General features: G+C 48.3%; 1 protein-coding gene across 13 annotated transcripts in view; it reads right to left on the bottom strand.

Moving 5' to 3' along the window:
• The window catches only part of ZNF831 (zinc finger protein 831), a 129,112-nt gene that overhangs the window by 81,209 nt on the left and 25,620 nt on the right, over positions 1-22,283 (bottom strand). For all 13 annotated transcript variants that reach the window (XM_038572754.1, XM_038572755.1, XM_038572756.1 and 10 more), the window contains 2 exons: positions 4,657-8,368; positions 3,450-3,586 (listed from right to left, as the gene is read on the bottom strand). In XM_038572754.1, coding sequence (XP_038428682.1) covers positions 4,865-8,332 — 3,468 coding nt within the window. In that variant the 5' untranslated portion in view covers positions 8,333-8,368 and the 3' untranslated portion in view covers positions 3,450-3,586; positions 4,657-4,864. The remainder of the gene's footprint in view (positions 1-3,449; positions 3,587-4,656; positions 8,369-22,283) is intronic.

The raw sequence follows: 22,283 nt of genomic DNA, 5'->3' as shown, positions 1-22,283 counted from the left end.
AAAAAGTAAGCTCTGTGCTTGGCCTCCTAGACAGTGAACTTGAAGCCCTTTTAGGCGAGGTACTACCTTTCAGAATTTTCCCAACACTGGCACTCAGACTGGGCACTGAACCTCTGTTTCTGAAGATGGACCAGATATGAAAGAGAAAGGGAGAGGACACTTCTCCAAGAAGCTCTATCATCTAACTATGCTGTCCATCACCAGAAAATGAGACCTTGTGTGAGTCAAACAAACTGGTCATCTCCTTTATCAAATTTCTACAGGCCAAATACTATCAAACCAGCGGCTTAGTAAGAAATTTTCCTTTAAAGGGAACTCTTTTCTTAAAAGCTCAGCATTGTATTCCCTTCTGAACACCTCCCCAAAGATGTGTGTCCTTCATTAAAAGGGCAAGTCTTATTAGCAACCACTCATCATGGGTGGTATGATGGAAGACACTGGGTCAGAAAACTCAGAATGAAGCTCCAATTCCATTAGCCCTGGGTGAACCAGGGAAAGCCATTTCTGGCGCACATACCCTTTCACCATTGTTGGTGTTGAAAAAGTAAGCTACCACGGATTCCATGCCTCAAAAAAACAAATTCTGCCAAAAAGCTGTGAAGGTAATAAAACCACATAGTGGGAGGGAAATGATGGGAGGGAGAACATTGAGGTACAGAGGTCAGGGAGGTCCCACCACAATAGTGACATCTAAGACAAGGGGGAGCCAGCTGCATGAGGAGCCAGAGGTGAGCAGCGCAGGAGGTGGTAGAGGGATCTGCAAGTGCCAAGGTCCGAAGCCTTGGGAAGCTGGAATTAACTCAAAGGACAGTCACAAGCCAATAAAGAAAGGCACAACTGACGGCTGAATCATGGTCATCCAATACATGCTCAATGAATATAAAAATTTCAATGGCCTCATCCTCATTTCACCCAGTCGGGGGGGCTCCAGGATTCAGACCCCTCCTCCTTGTTTTACACTGGCACCAATGCCCCCTCCTTACCTTCCCACCCACAGGCTCTTACTGACAAGCTCACTGATGGGGGAGGCAGTCTTTTGGCTCCCACAAGGCCAGAGTTAAGACCAAGATTTGCAAACTGAAATGTAACACAACAGGGAGAGGTGGGGACTGAGGCAAGCTACAGAACCCAGGCACTGCCCACAGGGGTGGCCACTACTCAGCTGCTGCCATGCAAGAAGGCAAGGCCAGCCTCTCCCCACAGCTTCAAGATAAGCTAGAAATTCAGATTTTTTTTCGATTTTATGTATTTATTCATGAGAGGCACAGACAGAGGGAGAAGCAGGCTCCATGCAGGGAGCCCGATGTGGGACTTCATCCAGGGACTCCCAGGATCATGCCCTGGGCCAAAGGCAGCACTAAACAGCTGAACCACCCTAGAATCCCCTAGAAATTCAGGTTTTTATGTGAAATCTCCTGGTATATATTTGGCTACTAAGAGTCAAAAATTTTAAATACAGTCAGGTCTAATGAGATCCTCACCCAAGCTATGTTTGGCCCAGGAGGTGTTGCATACCTCTCCAGGCCTCCCAGAGCATCAGCCTGGTACCACCAGGCTAGTTCAGGAAAGCTTCCCCTCCACATGTGCACAGTGATTATCCGTTGTATTAGTTAAGCTGAAGTCTTGGAAAGGTGGGAGCAGCCAATGAGACACACACACTTGTCCCTTACCCCACATCTCCTGGGACCATGACTGAGGCCCAGAAACAGGCTTGGCAGCTGTCACTCCATGTCAGCCCAGTGCAGGAATACTGATGGGACAAGGCCACAGGCTAATGTCCCTATGCTCCTAGGATCTATGAGCAACTACTTACTCTTTTTCTTTTAAGATTTTATTTATTTATTCATGAAAGACACAGAGAAACAGGCAGAGACACAGGTAGAGGGAGAAGCAGGCTCCCTACAGGGAGCCCGATGTGGGACTCGATCCCAGGACCCTGGGATTATGACCTGAGCCAAAGGCAGATGCTCAACCACTGAGCCACCCAGGTGCCCCAGCTACTTACTCTTTGGTGTGGCTCACATGCAAACTTTCCCTGGGGGCACTATCCCTCCCCAACTCTGCATGGCTCAGGGGTTTGGAGTAGGGCTGGATGTCCCTGACTCATAGGCAGTGACCCTTTTTTTGTTCATCTATGAACAGCTGGGCTTCCTTTGGAAAGGATGAAATGTGGTTTGGGGCAGCACAAAGAACAGCTCCTCCAAGAGTGCTCCTGGGGCTAGCACCCCAAGCATCATCTGGGAACCTGTTAGAAATGCAGACTTTCAGGCCCTACCCCAGACCTGAGAAATGTGTCTCAGCATCACGAGGAAAGCCAGAAAACTCCAGGTGACTTTCATGCCCACTGCAGGCTGGAGAGCACAGGGCAAGCTGCTCTTTGGGACATGGGCATGATTACTGATTCAAATCTGGGTCCTTGGAGAGGCCAATCGGTGTCTCCAGGGGGGAGGGGGGCATCACTGTACAGTGCCTGGCACATAGCAAGTCCTTGGTGATGCCAGCTCTGGAATGTGATCCCGGCAGACAACTGAAACAGAGGTAGGAACCTCGTCTCAAAGCCTGTCCAGAGGGAACATCATCTCTAGCCACAGAGGTTCTCAGCAACTATGGAGAAGAATTAGGAATTTTCACTGCCTCTTGAAGAATATCTCAGCCTTGGGTCAAATACTGATAACTGGGGGAGAAGGAAGGGGAGGGTAAGGGGCCAAGACGTGGAGGAGGAATTTGGGAAATCATCAGGCCTCCGGGTTCAGAGTGCAAATTCGAGAATGGGAGATAGGGGGGTGGGAACCATATGAAGTCACTCTGAGCAGACAGGAGGCCATGGGAAAACCAGATCCAAGAGCCTCTGGGGCAGCACAGAGGGGCTTGGGCCTGGTGAAAGAGTGGCCTTTCCCCTCATCCCCAACGGCTAGAAGGTTCTGAAAAAGGGGCAAGACTATCAATGATGAAAAAGTGGTATTAGTAAAATCTATGCATCCCGTCTGTTGTCAAGAGATGCTGTGCATGCAAATATCACAGAGAAAAGTCTGGAAGGAAGCACCCTGTGTGCTAGTGGCATTACCAGAGCAGCGGCAGTACCAGGATGCTTTACCATCTCTTCTTCGCTGGCCTGTATTTCCTAACTTTTCTGCAAAGGATATGCACCACTTGCATAAATAAAAAAGCAATAAAAGCTGTAAATAATTAACACGCTCTCTCCTCAGGACTTAAACGGGTGGATGTGTTTTCAACTCAGTTATTTCAAATATTTACTGGATTCCTGGCCTTGGAGAGGTGCCCCCGAAAAGCACACAGTTGGGGAAACTGTGCAGTTGCATCGATGGGGAACAAACCGATTCCTTTACCCACAAACCTCCAGACTCTCACCCTATACAGATGCCTCTGGAACCCCCCTTGCAGTTTCTGACACTGGACACATGTGAGACAGAGGTGGTCACACACCCTACCTTCTGGAGCGGATACTCAGCTTCTGTTTCCCGCTCCCCCGAAACATCTTTGCCTTCCTCCACGGCAGTCCTTTCTTCCATTCGGGCTCAGATACCCGTTCCTGGGACACCATCCTTGAGGCCACTGGGCAGGAGAGCTGAAAATACCAGGCATGTTGGCATCATAAAGCTCAAAGCCCTATGGTGTTAACTGGAGGCCCAGGGAACACCACAGCCAGGTCTCCCCCACTGCCCCAACTCCCCCTCTCCAGGAACCTCCATACCCAGTACCTAATTGCCTTTGGAAGGAAGGAGGGCCAAACTGGGTCTCAGATCCCCTGTCTAGGACTTAGCATATTCTTTATTAATCATCACTCTCGGGACAAAGAACAGCCTACAAGGCTCTAGAATCCAGGCCCTACCACTGTTGTGTACGATTATGTCAGAACAGAGGATCTGGGACCCTCTTCAGCTTCCCTGGCCCAAGACATCCCAGAGTAGGACATAATCCAGACGCATGGACTTGCTCTCCAGATGGGACCACAAACTTACCACTTAGTCACCAAGTAAGAGCTCCAGAGCGTCCGGCCTTTCCTTTTAGCCACTGCTCCCAGGAAACTTGGATGAAAGTTGCATTTGATCATAGTAATAGTTTCCTGAGTCCCTGGTATAAAAACTCATGCTTTCTTTTTTTAGTTTTAAGTAATCTCTATATCCAATGTCAGGCTCAAACTCACAACTCTGAGATCAAGGATCACATGCTCTACCATCTGAGCCAGCCAGGTGCCCTAATAACTCTCACAAACATTTAAGAGATGGTGTTTCACCTGGAGTTTCTCTCTCGGTGACAATTTCTGGTTTATGATCTTATGTCACCCACAGAGCTCTCCTGGGCAGTACTTCATTTCACTTTTTGCTGCTACTGCCAGGAAGCTCAGAGTTAAATTTAGTATCTAGTGATGAGAAGCATCTCATCTAGGATCTTGAGTACAAAAATTCCTTCCTTTGAAATATATTTTTTCATGATTTAGTTTTGTGTACACTTTTGGCCTTTATCTTATCCTGCCACGTATCGAAGCCACACCTCCCTTGGGAGCAGGCTGAGAAGACATTATCACAAACAGCGGGTGTTTCAGGGGTGCCTTCAAGCCCCCTCTCCATCATTAGGAATCCTGCCTGCCAAGCACACTCCCCCAGCCCCGGGGCCCCAGGCAAAGGAGGATGTTACCTTTGATGTCTGGACCTGCCCTCCTTCTCCCAGGCCTGTCCTCGTCTGTCCTCCCACCATTGCCCTGCTCACGGGCTGGGCATCTGGACCCTTGTCCTGGGGGCTGCCACCAAGGAAGTGCAGTGCCAAGTACACAGAAGCGGCCTTTTCCTTCTGCTCTCTGGGCAGAGGCAGGCTTCGGCTCAAGCAACACCACGTGAGTCGGGGCTCAGCCCTCAATGATGGGAAAGGGCTGTGGGCCCTGAAGCTCCACCCAGTGTCTGAGTGGGTACACGAGGCCAGCTCTGGCCAGCTGGGAGGAGTGGGGGCCTGAGAGGAAGGAGTGGCAGGAATTGAGCCCAGCCAGAGGCCCTGAGGGAGGGTCTTCCGGGACATTCTCAGGAGTTCCCCCCAAGTCCCTGCTGAGTGCACAGGGACTCAGGACACCCCCAGACAGCCTGGCTCCCACCGCAGTCCTGCCCATGCAGGGGTGTCGGGTGTCAGGGGTCCCACTCTTCCGGGTAGCACACGTTGGGGTGGGCAGGAAGGAGGTTTTCTCCCTAGGGGCTCCAGTAGATGAGCCAGGGGACTGTCCCGCTGTTGGAGTGCCAGTGTCCATGTCTCCTTTCTCCTTTCCCTGCACACCCTTGTTCTTGCCCCAGGGCCTGGACCAGCTGGGGTCCTCTTCAAAGCTTTCTGCCCCACCAAGGACCAAGCCCGAGGCTGGGCAGGGAGGCAGGAAGGTCCCCAGCCCTGACCCAACAAAGGATGTCTGTTCTTCGGGCCACCTTCTCCTACAGAGAGGGTCCTGGACTTGTCCTGGCCCCAGGGCCACAGGAGCTGGTGGGTGGGTCTCTCCCTGAGGCAACCTGAGGAGGTACTTGGGGGGAAAGAGGGTATCTACCAGGGCAGTGAGGGCACCAGACGCCCGAGACTGAGCAGCCAGGTGGGATGGTGCTGCAGGATGTGGCAAGATCTCTTCCCTCAGCCCCACCTGCCTCGGGGCCACAGAAGGAGCAGCAGAAGCACCGCAAACCTCTAAGGGCTTGCACGGCTGCCCAGCTCTGCCCCTCGCCACGCTATCAGTGCTCTCACGTAGCCCCCCTGGCTTATCCCCAGAGTCACTGTCCTGGTTCTGAGATGGCAGAGAGGTGGCCTGCAAAGGGCCACCTGGGACCTCCGTTTCTGTTCCTGGAGGCTCTGATTGCTCCTGGCAGCTCAGCTTCTCCACTTTCAGCTTCTTCCTCTCTGAGGGGAGCTTGTTTTCTGAGGCCTGGGGCTCCCCAGAGCTATCGCTGGGCCGCCTTGGCACAGTGTGGGTCCACGGACAGGTCTCCTTTCCCCCACCATCACAGGAGCCTCCTTCCAGCTCAGGGTCTGGCAAAACTGGTGTGGGAGCCTCTAGGTCACCTCCCTTGAGGGGACCGGGTGCTGGGGGCAGCTGACACCCCAGCCCCAGCCTTTCATCTGGAGAAAGCAAAGGGCTTTTGCTGCCCAAACAGGGGGGTTCTCTGCAGTTGAAGGTGGAGGGTGAGGTGGCCCTGTTCACCCCAGGCTGGTCACTGACTCCTGCTCTGGTGACCATCTCCCTCTGCTTGGGGGGCTCTATCACCAAGAAGCCCTCCGGGGCCAGTGAACTTCTGCAAGGTCCTGGTTTGGCTCCCACAGGTGCATCCCCATCGACAGGGTACCTCCTGTCCTGGGACGAGACTATGCCCTCATTCCCTGGTAGCTCTTCCTGGAGAGGAAAGTCCAGCTCTGTCCTACTACCCACTGTCACCTCCTTCACCTTCTTGCCTCCGTGGCAGCTGGTTTTCATTTTCTGGTAGATTCTCCTGAATGTCTCATTCCCATACACCTGCCACTTATCCTGGGAGAACATCTTCAGCTTCCTCTGGCTGCATTTCTTATTGGCTGCTCTGCCCTTGCTGGCTGCCCCCTCCCCAGCAGCAACTTTGTTTCCATCTGGGTCTTCTGCAGGGGCCAGGCTGTCTCCAGTAGGGGGAAAGAGAAGGTCCTCCACAGCAGCCTGTCTGACCAAGGCCCGAGGGGGACCACTGAGGACATCCACCAGTCGGGTGGGGGCAGGCTTGGGGCTCAGAGGTTTCTGCCTCCTGGGGCAGGCGTCCCTGGGGTCCAACGGTTCCTGCCAGGTCCTGGTGCCCTCGACAAAGGGCAGTGAGTTGCTCCTGGTGACAGGCACACACGCCACGGTAGTGGAGAGCTGAGTGGGGACAGAGTGAAAGAAGAGCGGCCTTGCCCTGTCCGGAGGGATAAAAGTGGACCGGGCCGAGCTGACAGTGGCAGGCCTCCTCCGGCTAGGCTGCAGCGCCCGAATGTCAAAGTGGAAGGAGTCCTTATAGGTGTAGGGCATGGGCAGGTCGATGCTACCTTGCTTGCACAGGACCGTCTTGCGGGGCCGCACATTGTCCAGCTGGGAATCGTCCACCACGGCCTGGTTGTGGGAGATGAGCCAGGCAATACGTTCCTCCAACTGCTTCTTCTCCAACTGCAGGCCGGGTCCCCCGGGCCCCAGGGCCACCTCCCCCTCGGACACGGTGTTGTGCTCCAGAGGGCTGCCAGGGGCCGGCGGCTGCTCTGCGCTGTCCGAGCGGGACAGGTAGCCCGAGTCAGTGCTCTCACACTTCCGCAGCCGGCCCTCCGAGGCTCTGGCATCCCAGGGCTTCTCTGAGGACGTCGCCATCTGCTGCTGTTGCAGGGAGCACAGTCGGCTGGCAGTCGGGGATGTCTGCTCTGGTGGCTTAAACCTTGGCTGGCAGCCAGCCAGGGCAAGCCCAGGGGAGGCTGGATGGGCAGCAGCATCCATGGGGGTCTCTCTGTCAGCAAATGTGGACCCTGGACAGGGAACGGCTTCCAACTTCAGACCCAAGGTCTTGGTAACAGAAGGTAGATGCATGGCAGACACTGAGCACTGCCCAGCACCTTGGGTGCCTGGACAAAGGGGTCTCTCTGGTCGGGCCCCACCACCCACCCTCTGGCTGCAGCTGTCCCCCATGCCATCTGCTCTGGAGCTCTCTCCAGCCTTCTCCCCCTCCTCCAGGAGGCTGCCCCCACCTCCATCGGACTCTGAGGACAGCCGAGAGTGGTTGAGGTGGGTCTGGGTGCGTCTGTGCTTATACAGGTTGCTCTGGGTCTTAAAGGCAATGCCGCAGGTGGCACACGGGAAGGGCCTCTCACCAGTGTGGGACCGGATATGCTTCTCCAAAACACTGGGCTTCAGGCAATCCCGACCACAGTGTGGGCAAAGGTACTTGCCGGCATTCCGTACCTTGCCAGGGCTACCCAGCGTGGGCCCCACGCCTGGTGACAGGACAGGCAGAGTGCCCACAATGTTCACGGTGAGCGCCGGGGCTGCTGGCTTCCCCACGTGAGTAGGGCCTGGTCCTTCAGGCCGCAGCAGGGGGCTGAGAATAAAGGGTACACTGCCCCCGTCCAGGCTGTGTGTCACTAGAGGGGCACGTGGCTGGAGGCCCCCTGGAGGCACTGTGTGGTACAATGGAATGGGCAGGGCCTTCAGGAACACGGTAGGGGCCAGACCCTGCTCCGGTGGCAGAATGACAGGACCCAGGGTCAGGTGAGGTGAGACCTGCCCACCTGGGGCTCCTGGCTGTCCAGGAGCAGGAGCTGGCTGGTCCCTGGCAGGCGAGGCAGGGCGAGTGAGTTCTGGCACCTCCATTCTGTATCATCTGGGTGGCCCAGGATGCCTGGCAACCTGTAGGCAACAACCAAACTTTACCATGGGTACCTCTCTTTTCTCATCATGCAATAAACTCTTCCCTGCCCCCACCTGGCATTTCATCATCCCACTGAAGCCTGGTAACAATCCCCTGAGAGAAGTACTGCTACCCCACACTACGAAAGGGAAGACAGAGGCTCAGAGAGAAGTACTTGACATGCAGCTAATACATGGCAAAGCAGGATCTGGACACAAGGCTGTCTGAATACTGCCTCTTACTTCACATGCTCTAAGGGAACTCTTAACTCTTGCCCTCTACACAGGTCCATGGTAGGCTTGTTGTCACTGTCATCCCCCAACACGCAGCACAGTGTAGAGGGGACACTCAGGAAATGTGCTGACTTCATGAAAAAGAAAAGTCGTGTAGCTCAGCAAGGTCCTCAAAGTCCATACTGGTTCCATGCTAGGACTTGGTTCCCAGATCTGTAAAATGGGCAGAGAAAGAGCACCTCCCTAGGCTCTCTTCACTCTGGAGTTCTTAGTCTCTGCTGTTGGATGAGGACAATGAGGAAGGAAATGGAACTGAAGGGAAGCCTAACAGATATTAGCAAATGAAAATAGAAGACTCCTAGCTAAATGAATTTCAGATAAACAATGCATAGTTCTTTAGTGTAAGTATATCCCAATCTTGCATGGGTCATGCTTATACTAAAAATTATGCATTATTTACCTGAAATCCAAATGTAATGGCAGCCTGTATTTTTTCTGGTTACCCACCAGGATAAGGAGCACTTCCTCAACCCCAGGACTAGGCTTGGGTTTCTGCTCAGAGGTGGGGCTTCCAAAACCCCTCCAGATCCAACTGGGGCACAATTAGCTCCCTCTCAGCCAGAAGGAAGAGCTGGGAAAATATTTGGCAAGACAGCAAGAGAGATCCAGCCAGGTTCTTTAAACTATGGGAGGGAAAGCCAAAAACAATGGGAAGAGGAAGGACAGGCCCACGGCTACATGAATGGGGGTCTCCAGATGCTTTTTGCTCAGACACCCATGCCCTAGGAGCTTCATAAGCACATTTTGATCACCCCCTAACTCAACTCCTTAAGAACAACAAAAGATATATTCCAGACTTTTGCATCAAACTGGGTAAGGAAGAAGTAGTGGCATGCAGGAACTGGTTCATACTGGCTCATACCAGCTCACACTAGCTCATGAGAGCTGATTTTCAGGAATTTTGCAAGCCAGTTGTTAAATATGGCCATAATTAAGAGTTAAATTATATAAACTTATAAAAAACAAAGGTATATGACTGGATATTCACATGCAAAAGAATGAAGTTGAACTCCCTATCTCACTTCATGTACAAAAGTTAGTTCAAAATTGATCAAAGACCTAACTAAATGCAAGAGGTAAAACTACAAAACTCTGAAAAGAAAACACAGGAGTAAATCTTCATGACCTTGGATTTGGCTACAAGTTCTTAGATTTAGAATCAAAAGCACAAGCCATTTTTAAAAAACCTTTTAAAATCATGTTTTATATAATTTTATAGTAAACTTTCTAAATTTAACTTTATACCAACTTTTTAAATTTTTTTTTTTTTACCAAAATTAAACTTTTGTGCATCAAAGGACTAGTGAAAAGACAACTCACAGGATTAGAGAAAGTATTTGCAAATCATCTATCTGGTATGTCCAGAATACCTAAAGAATTTTCACAACAAAAAGGCAACTACTCACTAAACAATGAGCAAAGAACTTGAATACACATTTCTCCAAGGAAGATATATAAAGAGCCAAAAACACATGCAAAGATGCTCAATACAATCAGTCACTAGAAATATGTAAAGCAAAAACACAATGAGATACGACTTCACAGCAACTAGCATGTCTACAGCAATAACAACAAGATGGAAATGACAAGCGTTGCTGAGGATGTAAGGAAATCAGAACATGTTGAGTGCCACTTCTGGGAATGTAGATGGTGAACATCATTTTGGAGGCTCCTCAAAAAGTGACACACAGGGATCCCTGGGTAGCTCAGCGGTTTAGCGCCTGCCTTTGACCCAGGGCGCGATCCTGGAGACCCGAGATCGAATCCCACATTGGGCTCCCGGTGCATGGAGCCTGCTTCTCCCTCTGCCTATGTCTCTGCCTCTCTCTCTCTCAATTCTGTGTGACTATCAAAAAAAAAAAAATTAAAAAAAAAAAGTGACACATAGAACTATCATATGACCCAGTAATTCAACTTCTCGGTACACACCCCAAAGAACTGAAAATAAGGGTTCAAATAAAAACTTGTACATGAATGCTTCTTATAGCGGCACAATTCAACACAGCCCAAAAGTGAAAACAACCCAAGTGTCTACTGACAGATGAATGGATAAACAAGATGCATGCAATGGGGTATTTTTCAGCCATAATGAGAACGAAGTGCTGACACATGCTACCACAGGGATGAACCTTGAACATATGATGCTGAGTGAAAGAAGCCAGACCCAGGAGGTAACATATTGTAGCATTCCATTTATATGAAGAATCTAGACTAGGTAAATTCATAGGCAGAGAAAGCAGACTACAATGGTTGCCAGGGATGGACAGGTACAGGTATGCGTGGATAACCGTTTGGGTGCAAGGCTTCCTATTGCAGTGATGACAATGTTCTGGCAGTGGTATGACATTATGAATGTAATTGAATGCTGCCGAAATGTCCACTTTAAAATAGTTAAAATGGTAAGTTTAATGTTACATGACTTTTACCTCAATAAAAAAAAAGGTATTAAATACTTAAAGCTCATCACTTGCTAATTATATTTTATTATATCTTACCATTATCAGTGCTCTGGGGTTAGTTATGTTGACTGCATTGGCTTCATGGAAATGCCATGTAATGGTGTGGCACTCCATGTCACTGTATCTTCCCAACTTCAGGTTCTGTGATGTCATGTTCATAGCCTGGGACTTGCTGTGGTGGGGGTATTCACACCACAGAAGTTGGCAAATGCTACAAGCCAGTCTTCCTTTTTTTAAGATTTTATTTATTTACTCAACAGAGAGAGAGAATGTAAGTTAAAGCAGCAGGCAGAGGAAGAAGGAGAAGGAGAAACAGGTTCCCCACTGATCCCAGGACCCTGGGATCATGACCTGAGCCGAAAGCAGAAAGCAGACACTTCACCGAGTGAACCACTCAAGGGCCCCAAGCCAGTCTTTTTTTAATCCTGAAACCAACTCTTCCATCCTCCGTTCCACATAGACCTAAAATTATGGCTTTCACGCCACCACGCCACTCGCCTCAAAACATTTGACATGTTATCACTTTCTGAAGGAAGATTTAAAGACAAAAATCTTTAGAGATCATTAGAGGGTACTGGAATTCCTCAGTGTTGATGTTGAGGGAAGACAATGGCTCACCTCAAGATGCTGTGTCCTTTCTACTAGCTTCCCAGGGGAACCATCAGACTGAGTTCCTGTCCCTGCTTCCTTGGCTTCCTGGCAGGTATCCCTGAGACCCAGATCCCTCAGTTCTGAGAACAGGTCACTCTGCCAGAGCCACAGGGAGGATCATCTGAAATAGTCTGTGAGAACACTGAGTGCAGCACCAGGCAGGGAGTAAGTATTCCACTTATCCAGGTTTCTACAGATAAGCCTTGATATTGTGCACTATTAACCAGTGAGTCCTCCCCACCCTTTCTTCCCTCCTACCCCACCTCTTCCCTCATCAGCATCAGTCAGCAGGCCCCAGTCACTGCTTCTGAAAAGAAATGCTATCTCATGTGAGGTTCCTCAAAAAAAAGATGTCATCACGAGGATTCTGTTTGGGAGGTAATCCCAGGGAACACTCGTAGGGGAGAGAGAAAGATGAGATGAAGGAAGCTATAAAATGTGTGTCATGGGGCAGGTGAGCTTGATACCAAGGAGGAATGATGAGAAATCAAATATAACATACATCAGGGGCACCTGGGAGGCACAGCAGTTGAGTGTCTGCCTTTGGCTCAAGTCATGATCCCTGGGTCCTGAGATCGAGTCCTACATCAGGCTCCCTGAACAGAGAGCCTCCTTCTCCCTCTGCCTGTGTCTCTGCCTCTCTCTGTGTGTCTCTCATGAACAAATAAAATATAAACACACACACACACACACACACACACACACACACACAGCTAGAGAGCTGTCATACACCTAAGGTCCTCCTGACGCAGTGAGGTGCTGGCTATGCAGATGGCCAAGTGTACACACTGGGCAGCTCTGGGGGCCCTAGAAAGCTGTTGGTCCCACAGTGCTACCCAAAGCTGGCTCCAACAAGTGCAGGGGGAGATGGGTAGGCAGGGCTCTCCCTGGAGTTGCTATGATACAAACAGAATAAAGTCTTCTGGATTCCAGAGCCTAAAGCCTAAGGAGGAAATCCATTTCCCAATCCTCTTTTATGATGGCCCCTGAATTGGGAGGAGGTGGGAGGAAGAAGTAGTGAAAGGAAAAAAAGCCTTCCAAAGTTGGCTTCAGGGAGAGCTGAATAGAGGGGTGACCTGAACCCCACTTCCTGGGGCAATCAGGTGAGGGCCCAGGACAGAGCAAAAACAGCCCATGATGCATGTCCAGGCAAGCAAGATGGAGGAAGCCTACATGGTTCCCATGCTACAGAGTGAATACCTGAGCCCCACAGAGGGGCCCCGGAGCAACCAGGAAAACTCAACTTGGGTCCTGGGGTCCTGGGGGTCCCTGAGGGCTGAGCACCATGTGCCCCCTGAAATCAGCCCATCCTTGGGGAAAGGAGAAAAGAAGCCCAGACTGCCGTGGACAAGCGTGGGGCTTCAAAATAGAAATTCCAGGAAAAGAGTGTTACGTTTCTGACACACGTGCCACGATGATTATTTTGCTCTCTCTGCAGCCTGTTCTGTGATCACAGCAAAATTGACGCCTTTTAGGAGCAGCTGATCCCTGCCGGCAAGATAATGAGCCAACTGACACCTCCCTCCAGGGAGATGGCACATTTCTCAGGGAAACCTCAAAGGGCCACCACTAATTTTTCTTACTTTGAATCAAGGCAGTAGCAGGTCGTATTATCCCCACTGGGCTAATGGGGAAACTGAGGCACAAGGTTGAGAAAGCAGGCATGTCAGGGAAGGCTCTGGGAAGACCACCTGATTGGCAAGACTCATTGCCAAGTGCTCACCTCCTTGCCATTCTGAGGGTTTGCTATGCGGAGAGCTTAAAGGACCCCTTGCCTCCTCCATCCTGCCACATATGCTGCCCCCACCTCCTCAGAGCCCCCCAGGCTAGCAATACTCTTTGGTATGTGTGCAGCTTACAGGAAAGTGAACAGAGAGGCGGGAGAAAGTTGTAGGAAGAAAGTGACTATTTCCAAAGCCTCCTTTTTAAAAAAACAACCCATAAAGGGGCCTGGGCAAAGAAAGAGCATGGAAATGCCACAGATAGGTTCTAAAAATGAATGTTTGGGGCCCTGAAAGAGAAGGCATTGGAGATATGTACCCAACATGTTAAACACATTGAACTTTTCAGGAACAATCTAGTGCTGAATCCACTGTTTCAGCTAAAAGTTTCCCAAACAACAGTCTGTCACCTGCTGTGCCGTGGGGACCTCTCAGAGCCCTACTTCTTCTTTGGCCCTCCAGCAAACTGGGGTTTGCTGGAATATGGTTACTTCATTTTTTTCAAGTTTTTTTTCTTTTTTAAGTTTGTTTATTTATTTGAGTAATCTCTACACCCAGCATAGAGCTTGAACTCACGACCTGGAGATTAAGAGTTGCATGCTCTTCCAGCTGAGCCAGCCAGGAGCCCTGGAACATAGTAACTTTAAAAGAGAGCTAGGTATACAAATAATGTGAATGTACTCAGTGCCACTATATTGCACACTTAAGAGTGGTTGAAAGGATATATTGTATGTTATGTGTATCTTACAACTTTTAAAATGTAAAAACTAATAATAATAATAACAACGGTATAGGGGGATGGCTAAATCATTACCCAATAAGCCAAAACCTTACATTCAAAAAAAAACCTACCCATGGATGTCTATAGCAGCCTTCATCATAATTGCTAAAACTTGGAAGCAACCAAAATGTCCTTCAGTAGGCAAATGGGTAAACTGTGGTCCATCCAGACAATGGAGTATCATCCAGCACTAAAACAAAATGAGCTATCACGCCATGAAAAAACATGGAGGAACCTTCAACATATAGTACTAAGTGGAAGAAGCAAGCCAGAAAAGGCTACATCCTATATTATTCCAACTATCTGACTTTCTGGGAAAGGCAAAACTATGGAGATAGTTTAAAAATCAGTAGTTGGGACGCCCAGGTGGCTCAGTAGTTGAGCGTCTGCCTTTGGCTCAGGTCATGATGCCAGGATCCTGGGATCAAGTCCCGCATCAGGCTCCCCATATGGCCGCAGCAAGTTCCTCTCACTATAGGATCCTCATTTGTAAAATGGGGATAAACAAGAAGGGTAAAAGAGATACTACCAACAGGCTCTTATCATAAGTGCAAAAGGGGAACAATCCACTACAGTCATTGATGTTTCTCTCTTGTTTCCTTTTCCAAGTTAATCAGTTTCCCTCTGGTCAGCCTGAGGCATCTATCAGCCTAAAGAGATGAGAATTTTTACAGGTTTGAAGTGGCATCACTGAGCCTTATTTAGTGTCTGCCATGCATTGATCATTTCCATGGGCTGAGTTACCCAGTACACACCAGGCTTCCCCTTCAGAAGGCACTGCTGGTGTTACAGGGGAGGGGGCCGCTGTGAGGGGGGAGAGACTTGCCCAAGGGCAAGCTGCTGGGAAGCATGTTCCCTCCCAAAGGAGGAGGACAGACACTGAGAAACAAGGTAAGCTTCAGCTTCCAGCTTGCAAAACAGGATATCTGGTAAGACAATCATCTTGAGAGCAGACACTGTTGTTGAGGGTGAAAAGTTTTTCACAATTACCTCTCTTTATTTGACGTTTCAGGCTCCAAGGTGAGAAGACCTGCACATGAAGGCAAATGGGCCCTAAATCCAATGACCTGTGTACACATAAAAGGGTAGATACAGAGGCACACACTGATAGCCACATGCAGATCATGCGACAGTGCAGGCCAAGAAAGAGGGATGTGGCCACAAGCCAAGGCCTAGAGCCACCAGAAGCTGCAGGAGGTGGGAAGGAGCCTCCCAAGAGCCTGCAGAGTGAGCCCAGCCCTGCCCCCACCAGGATTTCTGATTTCTAGCCTCCAGACTGTGGGAAACCTCACTGCTATTGTTTCAAACTTCCCAGTGTCCCAGGGAGACTTGGTTACAGCAGACCCAGGACACTTATATAGGAAAGAGAAGAAAATGCTTCAATTTTTATATAGAAAAGAGAAGAAAGTGCTTCAATTTTTCTGGCCCTGGAAGATGGTGAGGGGGTCAGGTGCCCAGAAGAGGAAACCAAGCAGGACAGGAGAGGGTACAAGCTTGGGCAACATCAGGCTGTCCCCCATCTCTCTGTTGAAGCCCTCTGCAAGGAGATGGCCAGAGAGAGGCCCCAGAGGCTGAGCCATCCTGAGCTGCCACAGGTCCTTCCAAGGGCTGGATAGGGTCGGGCCTGGGGCTCACAAGGTGCTAGGAAGGTGGGCATCCGGTAGAAAGAATAACTCTGTAACAGACCCCCCCCAAATGGGCCGAGTAGACCACCAGATGCCATCCTGGAGATACTGTGGGTAGGTGAGGGACAAAAGGATAGGAGATGAGGGGACACAAGGAGACTAGACATTTATTTTAATTTACTCTGCAGAGTAGTTAGAAGGCTTGGGAGGCAGGGTCTAAATCCCACTCTGCACTTATTCATGCTGTGACCTCGGACCACCTGCACAACCTCCTTGTGACTTAATTTCCTCACTGTAAAACAGGGAAATAGTAATACCTCCCCCATAGGTTGGTTGAGAGTGAAGTGAATTAAAAGTGTGCCTGGCCTAGAGTACCAACTCAATAAATAAATGTTAACTTTTCTTCTTGCCTCCTGCTAACCAAGAGGAGGGCTATAGAAAAGAGCCAGTCAACCACAGGCCGAGTTAAGGAGCGCTCTGCTCTACGTGTGTCCAAGTTGCAGGGCGAGCTCTGTCTTTTCATGCTATGAAACTCTGAGTCTCCGAGTCATTACATTTAATGGCTGTACATTATTAATCATGGCCCAGATGGCCCAGTTTCACGAACACTGCCCGGAACATAGTAGATATTCAATGAATTAACTACTGAATGAATAAACTGCAGCATTGGAGAAGACTATAAAGAAATGGCCTAACTTGGATGAAGAGCTGTGTCTGCCCCGTAGCAGATTCAGTGACCCATCCAGTGACTGCCCACCCTGTCCCCCAAGAAAGAAGAAGTCAACCATAAGCAGGGACCAGTGAAAGCGAGGACACCCCCTAGCTCCTGTGTCCCTACACTGTCAGGTATGAGGAGCAGGTGAGACTCGTGTCCACAGAACTCCAGGATAAAGAGACTCCTCACTTGACACAGACCACACTGTGCTGCTCCAGTCTTTCATCTCTCAAAAACCCCAAATTTCATACAGCAGAGCCACAACATGTGGTGAGTTTGAACAAAAATGAAAATAATCATTTCAGGGATGCCTGGGTGGCTCAACAGTTGAGCATCTGCCTTTGGCTCAGGGCAAGATTGTAGTCCTGGGATCAAGTCCCACATCAGCCTCTCTGCAAGGAGCCTGCTTCTCCCTCTATGTCTCTGCCTCTCTCTCTCTCTCATGAATAAATAAACATTAAAAAGAAAGAAAGAAAGAAAATAATCATTTAAATCTCTCAGCAATGCCCCAGATGTCAACTCCATAAGCAAAAAGCAGAGTAAAATGAGCAAACCTGAAGCCCACTTAGTTCTCACACAATGAGCACCTCACTGCTGAGCATAATCCCAGTGCTAGCAGGATTTTTTGTGCACCATGCACTGAACAGACAAGTCCCCTATTGCATGTGTTGACCAAGCAAGGAAATAAGATAAGCTTCAATACCCAAAGAAAAACCGACTGAGTCTGAGGTACTGAGAGACACTGTTAGCAGGCTGTAAACACCAGCCTCAATCCTTCATACCTCCATGTTTCCAGCAGCCTTTGCAATGGACTTGGCTGCTCTTCCCATTAAGATCTGGAGACTTTTTTTTATCTGCCCCTCAACTCTGGGTGACAGAGTGGCATTGGTGATAGTGAGCTGGTTCCAAGCCTAGCACTCAAGAACTTCATATGTTTCCGCTCCACCCCAGCCATGAGAACAAGCCCAAGCTAGCCACCTGGAGGACAAGAGACCATGTGGAGCCAAGACAAGCCCTCTAGGGACAGCACCTTAGTTCAGCCAGTCCCCACAGATACATGAATAAGCCCAGCCAAGACGAGACCCTCTCAACTGAGCCCAGCCTAAAATACTGACCCATAGCATCCTAAGTCTAAATAGATGGTTGTTATTTTAAGCCACCATGTTTGGGGTGGTTTGTTAGGTGGTAAGAGCTAATTGAATAGTATAATAGCAACATGGTGCCCACCTGAGGAATTTTAAGGGTAATTTTGACCAGTGGTGATTTTTACCTTACTCCACGATAACCCACCTTTCCTGGGACACACTGCTGGGATAGACAACTGCATCAGCACTGAAAAGGGTCAGAATTGATTAGTTCCTCTGGCAGTGGCACTGTACTTTGTTTTCTTCAAATATTGCAAGGTCTTGATGTAGAGTTTCTTCAGCTCCCCTTTTCCCACCGCTGGTCACCCCCTCCAGGCTAACTCAGTGTCGATGATGGCCTCTGTACCTGATCTTTGCCCTGTTCTCTCGCCCATTTCTTTGAAGGGCCTACAGAGCTCATAAATTAGCATTTTAAGGTATAGCAAGATTATCTTCCACTGGTTCTTAATACAGCTCAAGTACTAGCATACTTTTTCACATTCATTTGAGATCAAAACTGTTTGTTGGAATGCAAAAGAAACAGCTAGAAGAGAGGCCACAGGACACACTGGAGAGCTCTCGCTGGCCAAGAAAGTTGGCAGCATGCATCTCCCACTCTCCCTGGCTTAGAAAATACTGTACATTCTGGCACACTTGAGTCTCATCAGCTGTCAGGATATCTCCATTAACTCGGTTTATTTAGTAAAATATTTCAAACAAAAGGTGGTAGAACAGGGACGCCTGGGCGGCTCAGCGGCTGAACACCTGCCTTCCGCTCAGGATGTGATCCTGGAATCCCGGGATCAAGTCCCGCATCGGGCTCCCTGCAGGGAACCTGCTTCTCCCTCTGCCTGTGTCTCTGCCTCTCTCTCTCTGTATCTCTAATAAATAAATACATAAAATCTAAAAGAAAAAAAAGTGGTAGATTTAGCACTGCTCAGGATGACATTAAATAGAGGATTCCAGTTTAGCTTCCACCTATTGAAAAACTCATTTTTTTCATTCATTCAAATGTTTATAGAGCATCTAGTCTGTCAGGTGCTATTTCATGTGCTGATTTCTCTTACAATACACCAGTACACAGGTGAGAGAGTTTTTTAAAACAAATAATGTAATGCATCCAAAAATAAGTGTTATGGTAAGGAAGGGCGGGAGGGAGGTGAGATAGGTGTGGGGGGAGACAGAGGCAGGGAGGGAGGGTTACCACTTTCAATGGGATAGGTCAGGTGAGCATCGCCTAGAAGGTGATGTTAAACACAGGAAGCTCCTGATGGCGTGAGCCATAGTGGCATTTGGCAAAAGATGGTTTTCAGGCAGCAGAACAGCAATGCCAAAGCCCTGAGGTGGGAATGTGTCTGGCATGCTTGACACATAATACACTAAATGGAAAGGAAATAAATACATTCATAGATACCAACCTACCCGACTATATATTTTGCGGTTCTTTCAGGGAAAAATCTATTTCCCTGGGTCTTTGTTTCCTCACCTGCAAAGCGGGGAGAAAAACGTCTAGGTACAAAACGACCAAAAATTATAGCTACAGAGGCACCCTTCTCAGTTAAATGACAAGAGGCCTGCCCTTCTCATCGTTGTCACTATGACTCTCCTCTCTGGCAGATGGAAAAAGCTCAGTTTAAAGCTCTCTTTTTGGCCAAGCTATGGGGATAACCCAAAATGGAGAACCATCCTCCAGGACCACCTCCCTTTATGCATGGAACACAACTTCAAAGGTCACCTTTGCTAGATGTCATGCATCCTAACACCAGTTCTCCCCAGCACAGGCCTGACCACACTGGAGGCTTATCATGACCCCTTGCAGCTCAGAAGACATAAAATAAAATGGTACATAACACCACAATTCATGATCGCCTGGTAGGTTATAAATAGACTTGGGTGTTTTACAGTATGAAATAACATTTCAGAATATGTTACTGGTGATGGTTACTGTTTTATATAAATACATTAGGCAGGGAAACAGCAAACAGATGTGCTGAATTCAAAGCAGAGTAGGACAGAGGGTCCTTAATATTCATGGAATTCAGAGAATTACAAGTTAACCCTTACCTATTCAACTGCCCACTCTGGGAATGCCACATTTGGGTAGGCATTCTTTGAGCATATGCACCTTGTGTGCACTAAATGCAATGCACAGATCCATATAACGGGCCGGTGGGCTCTACTCATTAAAGTTATGTCGATTGGCACCCATGAAGATTACCCTTGATACTCCTCAAACCTCCATCTTTCAGCAGTGCTAGCCTACAGTGAGTTTTATTTTTTCAATTAAGCTACAATTTACATGCAGTACTATTTACCTTTTAAGTGTATGGCTCTATGAATTTTGATAAACAGACACAATTGTGTATCCACCAAGAGAACAGAGATACAGAAGAATACCCCCTCCTCCCAGCTGCTCCACACCTCTTCTGATTAGCCCCTTCCCCTCCCCTAGCCTAGCAACCACAGATCTACTTTTATCCCTCTTGTTTTGCCTTTTCCAGATGTCATATACATGAAATTATAGACTATGTAACTTTTCTAGTCTGACTTCTTTCACTCATCATAATGCCTCTGAGACGCATCCATGTTGTTGCGTGTTTCATTAGTTCATCCTTGTTATTGCTGGGTACACCACCATTATGTGTGAGTGTGCCATAGTTTATTTACTTTCCCTACCTGCTGGGTGATGTCTGAGGAAGCCTGCGGGAAGAGTTGGGACATTCACCACTGCCTGACAGCAAGGAGGCCACCCTTGCCCATGGTGGCAGTGGAAGCCATGAGAACAGTAACAAGGCATCCTATCTATCCCAGGCACTAGGAGATAGCAGTGATGGCCTAGTGGGGAGCCCAACTATCACCCTTCCCAAGGACTAATGAAAAGCTCCCCCTTTGAGGTCAAGACAGAGTAAGCAACCTGGCCTTCTATCTACCCACTTCCCCTGCTGAGCAGTATCAAAGAAACCCAATTAAAACAGGTTTAATCAACCCAGGCTCTCATAACAGACCCCAAAAAGTTCACGTTTCAATCAAAACTCATTTGTCATACCAAGATATAGGAAAATCTCAAACTGAAAATAAAATCATAGATGCCAACTAAGATGCAAAAAAAATGTTGGAATTATGGGTTTTTTTAAAGATTTTATTTATTTATTCATGAAAGACACAGAGAGAGAAGCAGAGACATAGGCAGAGGGAGAGGCAGGACTCGAACCCAGGACTCCGGGATCACAACCTGAGCCAAAAGGCAGACACTCACCACCGAGGCACTCAGGTGCCCCTTGGATTATCTGACAAAGATTTTAGAGCAGCCATCATAAAAATGTTTCAATGAACACTTATGAATATGCTTGAAACAAATAAAAAAATATTCAGGGGAAAAAAGAACAACCAAATGGAAATTTTTTTAAAAGATTTTATTATTTGGGATCCCTGGGTGGCGCAGCGGTTTGGCTCCTGCCTTTGGCCCAGGGCGCGATCCTGGAGACCCGGGATCGAATCCCACATCGGGCTCCCGGTGCATGGAGCCTGCTTCTCCCTCTGCCTGTGTCTCTGCCTCTCTCTCTCTCTCTCTGTGACTATCATAAATAAATAAAAATAAAAATAAAAAGATTTTATTATTTATTCGAGACAGAGAGAGAATGAGCAGGAGGGGAGGCACAGAGGAAGAGAGAGAAGCAGACTTCCCACTGAGCAGGGAGCCCGATGCACAGCTCAATCCCAGAACCCTGAGATCATGACCTGAACCGACGGCAGACACTCAACAGACTGAGCTACGAAGGAGCTCCCCAAATGGAAATTTCAGAACTGAAAAATGCTATAACCAAAATTTTCAAAACTCAATGGATGAGCTCAAGAGCAGGATGGAAGGGACAGAAAAAAGAATCAATCAATCTGAAGATAAAATAACTGAAATTCCCAGTCTGAACTACAGAGAGAAAACAGGCTGAAAAAATGAACAGAGCCTCAGAAACCTGTGGGACTAACAAAGTATAACATTCATGTCATCAGAGTCCTGGCAAGAGAAGTAAAAGGGGACTAATAAGCTCAAACAGTACTTCAATAATGGCTGAAAACTTCAATTTGGCAAAAGACACAAAACCTACAGATTCAGAAAGCTAATGAACCCCAAACGAGATAAAACCAAAGAAACTCTCACCAAAATACATCAAACTTCTGAACTCTGAAAACAAAGAAAAAAATCTTGAAAACAATGAGAGAGAAGTGACACCTTACTTCAAGGGTAAAAACCATTCTAACGACAGCAAATTCCTCCTCAGAAACTTGAGGCCAGGAGGATTAAATGGTATATTCTGAAAGGCCTGAAATAAAAGAACTGTCAACCCAAATTCTAGAGCCAGAAAAAAAAAAAATCCTCCTTGAATGAAGGGGAAATAGAGACATTCTCAAACAAAAGAGAACCAAGAGAATTTGTCACCAGCAGACCTATCCTAGAGGAATAAGCTAAAGGAAGTTCTCTAAAGAAAAAGGAAATAATAAAAGAAGGAAACTTGGAACATCAAGAAGAAAAAAGAGTAACAGAGTAAA

This window comes from Canis lupus, chromosome 24 (genome assembly GCF_011100685.1).
Source record: "Canis lupus familiaris isolate Mischka breed German Shepherd chromosome 24, alternate assembly UU_Cfam_GSD_1.0, whole genome shotgun sequence".
Classification (NCBI taxonomy): Eukaryota; Metazoa; Chordata; class Mammalia; order Carnivora; family Canidae; genus Canis; species Canis lupus.
Note: the sequence above shows the minus strand (reverse complement) of the source record. Positions and strands in the feature narration are given on the sequence as shown.